This window comes from Eurytemora carolleeae, unplaced genomic scaffold, assembly GCF_000591075.1.
Source record: "Eurytemora carolleeae unplaced genomic scaffold, Eaff_2.0 scaffold1035, whole genome shotgun sequence".
NCBI lineage: Eukaryota > Metazoa > Arthropoda > Copepoda > Calanoida > Temoridae > Eurytemora > Eurytemora carolleeae.
Window position 1 is genome coordinate 30,719 of NW_019397051.1, and position 11,386 is coordinate 42,104.

Below are 11,386 nucleotides of genomic sequence, written 5' to 3' on the forward strand. Positions count from 1 at the left end.
ATACTAATACATAAAATTTATCACTAGAAAATAAAGAAATGATTAAAGGAAGACGATATTTATAAAAAGATTAACGGAAGACGATATTAAAATAATTTCCTTTATCTCTTACTTATTAAAAGAAAGTAAGGGCAGAAAACTAAACAAGAAACACTACATGATAATAATGGCGTTATACCGATTTGAAAAATCAATTTCGACGGAAACTAATTTTTTCAGAAGGGGCTCAGCCAACATAGCCACCCCCCATGCTATTTTCCTGATTAATTTGATGAAACAACTTGTTAGTTCAAAAATGAAGATTTTGGAAAGATGACGACAAAAGAAATTGTCTACATCAGCTGTTGGCGATTTTATGAAAACAACAAAGAGGAATATTTTAAAGTTTGATTGTTAAAAAAAATTTTTCGAATTACAAATTTACAAGTAAATAAAGTGAAGCTTTCAAAATTGACAGCTCCTCTTTGTTTTCATGTTTTTGAGTATCCATGCTGTTTAAAAGGTTGATATAAATCAAAATTAAAGTCAAAAGTCGTCTTTATAATATTAATATATTAAAGATAAAACATTTTTTTAAATCAAAATTTTTTTTCTGAAATAAAATATAAAAAATAGCTTAAATGTCCGGCGTTCAGTGGAAATTTTAAAAACATTTTGGTGGAAAAAAAAATTCGAAATTTCAAATTTTAAAGAAAAAAAATCAGTCAATTTGGTCCAACGAAGAGGTTTATTATATAGATTGGTTGCATTACATTTATCCATTAGCAATTACGTAAAAAATACCGTATTGTTCAGACAAAAGATTATTTTTCTGTGTCTCTGTTGTTCTGGAATATCAGAAGAATAATACAAATTTTGTGCATTATTGCAATAATTGTGCTTTTATAAAAGGCTAATTTTTTGAAAATCAATATATAAACATATTTCTTATGGTTATTAAAGACAATTTTTAACATATGTTATCAAAACTTCCCGAAATTGAATAACAAGTTTTTAAGCCTGGACATCCTATAGTCTTAATATTAAAACATTATTCTGCATCTGAAAACCGTGATTTTACTAAATAAAAATAAAGCTTACTTTATCAATTTTTGGCCTCAAGCACAGTTTTGTCTAGTAAAACTATTCAAAATATTTAAAATATAAAAAAAATGTTGTTCACTGCCCAGTTTACCCCTACAAATTTTTTTAGAATATGTGTAACAAAAACTAACAAACTTCAAAATAACAAAGCTAAGCTTTTCTTTCGTACATGGACAAATTACTATTGTTCCAAGAACTAATTATGAGATTTTAGAGACAACTGTACGGAATTTAAATAGTCTTTTTCCGTATATTACGATTTTTTGCAACAGTAAACTTGTTTCGTTCTTTGCCGAATCATTAAATATAGGTTTGGGTCGTCTTTACAGTCTCAATCTTTGTGGGTAACCCTGTATCTTGAAATAAACATTTTTTCTAGAATTGAAATAAAAAATCGGTGAAGCACTGTAGTAGTCACAGTATAAAAGTTTACAGAAGGGTCGGTATTCTTTGCTAAAATGCCTGTAAAATGTATTCCTAGGAAGGTTTATTGAAAATATAAGTTAAAAATTATAATGGGAAAGATGGAAAGAGTTAAGAATTTATTTATTAGTTCCCGATCGTAAATATCCAACCAATAAACCAAAATGCATTTGGAAGATTTCGTACAATGCATCTACACTTTTTTCCAGGGTCGTACAACTAACATTTTATCATGTTCTTTTTATGTTAATTTACAGTTTTTGTGGGGTGCCTTTTAAAAGTCAAAAAAACTTCAAAGTTCTAAAAGTAATTACCCGTCACAAGGTGACACCCTTTGAAGCGATATAAGGATTATAAGATATAAGGCGAGTATTCAGTTCCTTTGTACAATGTTACCCGAAATGGATGGTTCCGGCCTGGCAACTTTAAAATTGTTTCTTTTTTTTCTTTGGAAATAAGAATCCCAAGTTCCAATTTAAAAAGTTTTAAAATTTTTGACTCAGACCTTTTTAGATAACCCTGTACTTGTACTTGTTCCTAAGTTCTACAAACATACAATATAGATAGCCCTGTACTTGTACTTGTTCCTAAATTCTACAAACATACAATATAGATAAACCTGTACTTGTACTTGTTGCTAAATTCTACAAACATACATTATAGGTAAACCTGTACTCGTACTTGTTCCTAAGTTCTTAATACATACATTATAGATATCCCTGTACTTAACTTGTTCCTAAGTTCTACAAACATACATTATAGATAACCCTGTACTTAACTTGTTCCTAAGTTCTACAAACATAACCCTGTACTTGTACTTGTTCCTAAGTTCTACAAACATACAATATAGATAGCCCTGTACTTGTACTTGTTCCTAAGTACTACAAACATACATCATAGATAACCCTGTACTTGTACTTGTTCCTAACTTCTACAAACATACAATATAGATAGCCCTGTACTTATACTTGTTCCTAAGTTCTACAAACATACAATATAGATAACACTGTACTCGTACTTGTTCCTAAGTACTACAAACATACATCATAGATAACCCTGTACTTGTACTTGTTCTTCTACAAACATACAATATAGATAGCCCTGTACTTATACTTGTTCCTAAGTTCTACAAACATACAATATAGATAACACTGTACTCGTACTTGTTCCTAAGTTCTACAAACATACAATAAAAATAACACTGTACTTGTACTTGTTCCTAAGTTCTACAAACATACAATATAGATAACCCTGTACTTATACGTGTTCCTAAGTTCTACAAACATACATTATAGATAGGCCTGTACTTGTACTTGTTCCTAAGTTCTACTTAATACATTATAGATAGGTTTTTTCTCGTTAGACAGATAGACGGCCAAATCTTTTAAACATAGTTTATCCCAATAATTATATAGTTCCTTGGTTTATGCTATAGATAACACTGTACTTGTACTTGTTCCTAAGTTCTACAAACATACAATATAGATAACCCTGTACTTATACTTGTTCCTAAGTTCTACAAACATATGTTTTAGATAACCCTGTACTCGTACTTGTTACTAAGTTCTACAAACATACATTATAGATATGCCTGAACTTGTACTTGTTCCTAAGTTTTACAAACATACAATAAAGATAACCCTGCACTTTTACTTGTTCGTACGTTCTACAAACATACAATATAGATAAGCCTGTACTTGTACTTGTTCCTAAGTTCTACTTAATACATTATAGATAGGTTTTTTCTCGTTAGACAGATAGACGGCCAAATCTTTTAAACATAGTTTATCCCAATAATTATATAGTTCCTTGGTTTATGCTATTTTTGTTATATTTAAATATTTTCTGAATAAATCACACAACCTCGTCTATTGAATAATCACGAAACCTACCTCATGTACTGAACCTCTAAATATACAGATCTATTTTAATGCGAGAAACTTTATACATAATATTCATAAAAAGGACAAGGTTAATTTCCATTTTTTTCAGACTCTCAATTATTTCATATTAGTATTCTAAGTAAATTATCAATTTTTAAGTTTTTTTTTCAATTTTCAATTTTCAACTTTTAGTCTTTTTCTTAAAGAGCAAATTTAATTAAAATGTTTCATAAGGTATCTTACGTTTCATCACTTTTTTCTTCGAATGTATAGAATGCAATACAGATGCAGGGTGTTCCACGAAACATGACAGTTGGCGACTAGTTTAGAATGTCTTCTTTCATATTTTGCCAAGTTCTTTTATACCAAAGAGAACACTGAAATTATTATATGGGAGTCATATTATAGTAAAATTGATTTCAAAGTAAAATATATTTGAGTAAAAGATTTTTCTAGCGAAATAAGTATTTAATATCTAATACAGTATGAGGAAGAAGACATTCAAAACCATTCACCAACTGTCATGTTTCTTGTGACACCCTGGACCTTAGATTATTTTTAAAAAATCTAAGTTCAAATAAATGTTTAAAATCACGAAACCTCTTACATGGAGTTCTATCTAACCTATTCTAGATAGAACTAGATAGAACTAGATAGAACTAGATAGAACTAGATAGAACTAGATAGAACTAGATAAACTAGATAGAACTAGATAGAAATAGATAGAACTAGATAGAACTAGATAGAACTAGATAGAACTAAATAGAACTAGATAGAACTAGATAGAACTAGATAAACTAGTTAGAACTAGATAGAAATAGATAGAACTAGATATAACTAGATAGAACTAGATAGAACTAGATAGAACTAAATAAACTAGATAGAACTAGATAGAACTAGATAAACTAGATAGAACTAGATAGAACTAGATATAACTAGATAGAACTAGATAGAACTAGATAGAACTAGATAGAACTAGATAGAACTAGATAGAACTAGATAGAACTAGATAAAAAATTTCAAAATAAGTAAATAAGTTATTTTTATCTCTGTAAAAAATAGTTGCCATTCCTCTAGACTCTATATCTTTCTCTATAATATAAAGCTTTGTTTGGAGATATACACAAAATTTCTCACTTAGCTGGAACACTTCCGTGATTTAACGTGATACCCCGTCATAGTCTGTCGGTCAAGGGGTTGATGAGTTATGATCGGACATACTTTAACAAACACATAGACAAACAGATATTACTACTTTATGTATATAGTTTAATGTTAACCAAACCAATGTAAAAACGAACAAAATAATTGAGAAATCACGCAACCTCTTACATAGAAAATTTTGAAGACATATGTCTGTATTGAAGACTTGACTTAAAATCATTCAATAATTTTTATCAATGATAAAAAATTATGAACTGAACAAATTAATTCAACATTAATTAAAACCATTTTTTTAAATATCATGTCAGTGTTTTTTTCATTCTTTTAATTTTACGATAAACATAGTAATCAAAACTAATTTCTGTGTCATCAAATCCCAAAGATATAATACTTTTTTTACAGCAAAGAGCCAACCATGGGGGTAATGATGTTAAGGAAGGGTGGGGGGGAAAGGGGAGAGGGAGAGGGGGATTGTTAAATATTTTTATCTCTACAGCCTTTGTTGAAGGATCTAGTCTGATTTGATCCGAACAATTTACAGTGGCAATTAGAGGAAATTTCGTACTTGACAATTTTATTTTTATTCGGGGGATAAATGGCTTGGAAGCCTCTGACACGGTCCATGTCCAATTCACGCACCCGCACCCGCTCTGCGCGCGTGACGGTCTGGGCCATGTCCCGGACAGGGACGTACTGCCCCTGCCAGTGCCAGGCCAGAAGCTGCTCAGTGTCATTTAGACCGTCGGAGAAGTAACATATATATCATGATCTCTTGAAACTAGAACAGGACAGAAACAAAATATCAAAATGATTTCACCAAAAAGTTTAAAGTCTAGTCCAATCCCTGTCCCACACACAGACTCGCGTACTGTACGTGCATACAGCGATCCTAATATATTCAAGAGTGAGCGTGTACTTCGTAGCTTGGTGAGTAGAGAGATGAAGCAGAACTGCAACTACTTCAGCAGCCTGCAGACGGACCTGAAGCCTGGTATGAGAGAGGATCTGTGCACCTGGTTGCTGGAGGTCTGTGAGGAGGAGAAGTGTGAAGCTCAGGTCTTCTGTTTAGCGGTCAACTATCTAGATAGGTTCCTAGCTGTCTGTCCTATCAGAAAGTAAGTTGAGAGACACTTTCAAAATACTTATACACTTTATTCTTTATGACAGAAATATATTTTTTTTAAACAGTATTTACTAGTTATATACATATATTAGGCCTATTCAGTTCTTGTGTATATTTAAAAAGGATTATAAATGAACCCTTTCAACTAGGATTTTTCAAAAGATATTTGATTTGATATGTTAAATTATACAGCTTGTTTATCCATCTTTTTTATTTAGATTTTACTTGTTTATCTTTCATGCTGTGGAAAGAAATCATATTTTATAAAACTATATATTTAGATTATACGTCACATGCGTTATCTAGTAATGCAGACATTTTGAATACTCAGTCGTTTTTTGTCTAAATCTAAGTTTCTATTTCGTTTTCTTTAAGGAGCCAGTTGCAGTTGCTTGGTGCTGTTTGTCTACTTGTCAGCTTGAAGGTGCGCGCGCACAAGATAATCAGTGCGCAGAAGCTGATTGAATTCTCAGACTACGCGCTTACATTGGAAGATCTTTTGGTAAGTTTTTTTTTTACAAATTTTGCGTAGTTTAGAAAAATAATTGAGATTTCAATTTTCCATCGTCTTTTTAGACCTTATAATTCTCCGGTCATCTTTTATTAAAAAGGTTAAGTTAACCTTTGTTTTCACAAATATTTTTATGCTTAGTTTGTAATTTATGTAAACATTGTAATATTTTGTAATTAATGAAAACATGTAAATTGTAAGTAAAAACTTTTTATAATTTAAAATCTTTAATTACATTAACAGATGTGTTTAATTGTATGCAAAAATTATTTCTATCAAAATTGTATTGCAGATTCAAGTTCAAAGGAATTGAGTTTCTGCCACCAACTCTGATTTTCTAATTACTATATCTCGATATTGTAGACCTCTGATATTTCAAACTATAAATTCTGTTAGATTAAATAGTCTAAGTTTGAAATATAAAAGGTTTACACCGTCAAGTTGCTAAGATAGAGGGATTAGAAAATTTGAGCTTGTGGCAAAAACTCAATTCTTTTAACTTGTGTTACTATTTTCTTTCTTAAGATCCCCAAGTCGTGTGAATCGTTAAAATCGTTGAAATTTGTTAAATTTGGAAACCCTTTTTTTCTCTGTAAACCTGTAAACCTGTAAACCTGTAAACCTGTAAACCTGTAAACCTGTCCCTACGGGAGATTGTGCACAAAAGAACAATAGAGGAAAGGTCGAGCCATAATTAATGATCTAAACTCGCAAAATAGATTTTTTCAGAAACATTGAATCATTCTTTTTTTTCAATTAAAAAAGTAATTAAGTTCTCCCGACCATGTTTTTTTCAAGACTTTGTCCTTGAAATATTAAATTGTAACAACATTAAGTAAGCAGCGTAAAAGCTATTAAATCTATGACAACCATTAAATCCCTCATTAAATATTCTCAGACGAAGGATTTTATTCATTCATGAGTCAGAAAACACCAGAATCTGCAGATTAATCTGGGCCAACCTTGATTTGCAGGTTATAAAGGAGAGAAAAGTGCAAACTGCTAATATATTATTGAATGAAGATTTGGAAAGTAATATAGATGGATTATAGATACAGTTTCATTATATAGGGTTGATAGAACTTTTTTATTTTTTTGGTTACATAAATTTTACATGTTGGAAATGATACTGTTGTTGGTGAATGGCGCTGTTAAATTTTTTGTTGTTGCTAGCTGCTTTATGGCCGTTGGAAACTGCTTCTATACTTTCTGTTTAATTAATTGGTTGTTGTAATTCTCTTTAATGATGTAGTTGATGGAAGCTGTGTAATACTTTGATAGTTGGCTTAATTATATGGTTGTTAGAAGCTGTTTTATGATGTGGTTGTTGGAAGCTGATTAATCATATGGTTGTTGGAAGCTGTTTGGCTGCTGTCATGTTCTGTATATATTTGAACTGACAAGAGACAGACAGCTCTTCCAACAGCTATACAATCAACGTTGACTTCAACAACAGCAGCAACAAATAAGTTGTTCAGTCTACGACCATCATCAACTACTGCAACGACATCAATTAAGAACAAGAAAAAGAATTCAAAGATGACAAGAACACAAGAATAAAACGAATACAAAAATAACAAAAAAAAAGAATAACAAGAACACAAGAAAAACATCATCACAAGAAAGACAAAATCACAAGAATACAAGAATACAAGAATACAAGAATAGCAAGAACACAAGAACACAAGAATGACAAGAACACAAGAAAAAACAAAAAAGATGTCGGATAAAAGAAACCAAGAAGATTTAAAATATATTTTTGTTCAAATGTTTTAATCCACTGTATTGCGCAACACCCTGGTCTTATTTCTGAATTTTGAAACTACTTTATTGCGTATAGAATAGAATCCAGTTATAAAGGACAAAACGCTCAATAATTCAAAAAGCGGCAATTTTTCTAAAAAGTCCCGCAGTATTGTATGGGTTAGCATTGTATGGAATTGAAGGAAAAAGGGCACTGATTGGAATCGGACTTGAACAAGTCTGAATGGCTTAGTGACAGTGGGGGGGGATTGAGCATGATAGCCTGAGAGAAAAAGGGGAGGGGTTAAAAAATTGTCTTTTGTGTAAAAAAGCTGGAATCTGAACAGTTCTGTTCCGCGGTATTGTTAATCGAATGATAAGTGCCCGATATCTGTATCAGGGGAGAAGGGGTGGATATTTAACAATTTTTATTCTTTGGGAAATTTAACGCTTTTCACGGAAGGGTGAATTTAATAGCATTAAAAAAAGTATTCAGTTCTTATTATTTATAGACTTGTTCACATAGAGTTCCATTCTTTGAGTTTCTCTTTTTATCTTTCATCTGGTTTTTCAAAAAAACTCTTTCACAATTTTTTTATAATGTTCATAGCTGTTATATTTATGTTGTTAACTGTCATCTCTTACAGGAATGGGAGTTCCTGCTGTTATCTAAACTGGACTGGGATCTGTCTGCTGTCATTGCTACGGATTATGTTGAACACATTCTTCAACGTCTTCTGAAGCTAGACCTGGCCTGGGACCCGGAGAAGACGAGACAGAACGCAGAGACGTTGATCTACATGTGCTACACCCACTACACCTTGTCCTCCTACCCTCCATCACTCATTGCAGTTTCTAGTATACTCACAACACTTCGACCGGTACTTGAAACTGTAGTTACTAGAGATACACCGTCACCATCATCCTCATCATCATGTTCATCCCCCTCGTCACTAGCCGGGAAGTCTGATGAACCCCTGGAGAATGTGATCAAAGCTGTGGAGAAGTTGACGCTAGTCGAGAGGTCCCTGGTATTGAAGTGCATGGAGAAGCTTGAGAGCTTAATGCATGCCTCTCTCCCTCCCTCTCCATCTCCATCCGACGAGGACGGATCTCCTTTAAGTAAATCAGTTGTAGAACGGTCAGCTTCTTATCCTCAGCTAGCGTTAAGATCTCTTTTCCCCGAGACTGAGATTATAGATTCCCAGCCTTCTAACCTTTCTGGTCTTTCAACTGGTCTCTCCTGAGTCCATCTTGATGTATACAGTATAGTTACCAATTTTTTAAATGTATCCCTAACTTATTTTTGGTGTACCACCGGGTGCTGTCTGCAGACCCCCACAATGATCATTTATAAGATCAAACTCTGGACAGTTTTATACAAGATACTGCAGATACACCTCATTATGAGAATAAAATTCAGTAGGGCGGAATTAGTTCAACCTAAATTGGTATTTTTGAAGGGTAGCCGGCCCAAATTTACCCTCTGAAGGGTAAAATATATAAAAATTTAGCATAAATTTGTGTCGAGGCATTACAACTATATATTTGTGATAAGAAAATGTTTTATAACTGGTGAATATTTTGTATAAAATATCTTTAGTCAAAATAAACTATTTAAGATATGTATCTAATCAAATTCTATATTTAAGTGAGTCTTTTCAATATGCTATACTTGTATAATTTTTTCAATTAATGACATTGAATTTGTAAAAAAAAGTGTACTGCAGTTTGTTTACATTCCTCCCAGAAACAACATAGATAATTTTTGTAAACAAAGATATTTCAGTTCCTGGCGTATGTGTCTTGTCTTGATGATAGAGACCTATAAAGCAAGTAATATAACAACTTGCAAGAATTAAGATGTTCTCCTCTTTTTATTTCAGCTCTGAATAGATTATGGATTTTAAGGAATGATATCATACAGTGCTGTCCTATAAAAATACGAATAATTACCCGGACTTTCCAGGGTTTCATATGTATGGCAAATTTAAATCAAACTACGAGTTGCTCTATTATTCAACAATCTTTGAACTTAAGCAGCTGCATTTTATTGTAAAACGAAAAAAGAGAACATTTCTAAGTTTATTTTGTCATATTGGGATCGAAAGTGACAGTTTGCAGGGACCGGACCTAATAACGGTTTAATCAGTTTGGAACAATAACGACTTTACTAAACTGTTTTTGTAATATCAAGCAACAGAAATCATTTCAAAAGTACGAATATTTTGTTCTAAATATAAACAGAATGAAAGGGATTTCTCAGAAGTGTTAAAATTTCAACATTCTGTTCGAAAACCTAGAATTAAATGGATTCAGTAAGTTCAATATTTTAACGCCTTTTGACCAACATCACCGAACTATGATTCCCCCAACAGAGGTAGGTTAGGTTACTTAACACCCTTGGTACAGTTATGTAAAATAACCACCCGTTCTGCGAAGTTTTTGGGAAAAAATTCGCGCATTTTCAACTCAAAAGACGAATAATTGTGTAATGTGTACAACTACTTTTTTTTTGTACAACTACTGCGCTCTGGATGTTTTGTAGACACAATTGGGCTTGGGAAGTTGGGAACCCTTGGTAAAGTAAAATTCCCTGAACTTCCTTGTACAATATAGTTGTAAATAATTTATAAGATCAAAGTATTAGGATTTGTTCTGACGGCATGCTTTTTATTATTTGCATTTTTAAAAATATTTTCTAGAAACATTTTCTTTTGGCTTTTAACAAATTTAAAAAAAAAATTTTTTATCGATTTTGATGGTTATTTATCGTTAGAACTGACTAGGGTCAACCCAGACCAAAATATATTTTCAATAAATGTGGAACTAAAATCTACTTTTTTTACTCTACAGAGGTTTGGTCCATCACCATATCACCAAATTCTAAATTTTTGAGATTATTTTTGATATTCATGATAATGTTCAGAATACAGATTTAAGTTCTATGATTTTTTTAAAAACATTGTGGAAACAGTCCAACTTTTTTTTACAATTTATCCTTATTTGCAATCTACGGAAAAAAATATTTTAAGACAAAGATAATAAAATAATGCTAAATACCTTCAGCATTTTGTGTTTTTATATTATTTTTACAATTCATGATTGAATATCGTTGTCGTTGAACAAAGTAATATTTCTGAATATTCATTTATCATTCTTGTTTTTCTTAATAATCTCGTGGGAAATTATGTTTATATAAATTGATAAGGATTATATAGAAGGAGGATATGTGATAACACTTATTCATATTAACTATACAGGGTGATCCACATTATATTAACTATACAGGGTGATCCACATTATATAAACTATACAGGGTGATCCACATTATATTAAATATACAGGGTGATCCACATTATATTAAATATACAGGGTGATCCACATCATATTAACTATACAGGGTGATCCACATTATATTAACTATACAGGGTGATCCACATTATATTAACTATA

General features: G+C 31.6%; 1 protein-coding gene across 1 annotated transcript; it reads left to right on the forward strand.

Annotated features, from left to right (window-relative positions):
• Positions 1–5,292: 5,292 nt before the first annotated feature.
• LOC111711439 (G1/S-specific cyclin-D2) lies at positions 5,293–9,559 on the forward strand. Its single transcript, XM_023485805.1, has 3 exons — positions 5,293–5,668; positions 6,052–6,178; positions 8,578–9,559. Exons 1-3 carry the CDS (start codon positions 5,361–5,363, stop codon positions 9,175–9,177), a joined length of 1,035 nt encoding a protein of 344 aa, XP_023341573.1. The 5' UTR covers positions 5,293–5,360; the 3' UTR covers positions 9,178–9,559.
• Positions 9,560–11,386: the final 1,827 nt, after the last annotated feature.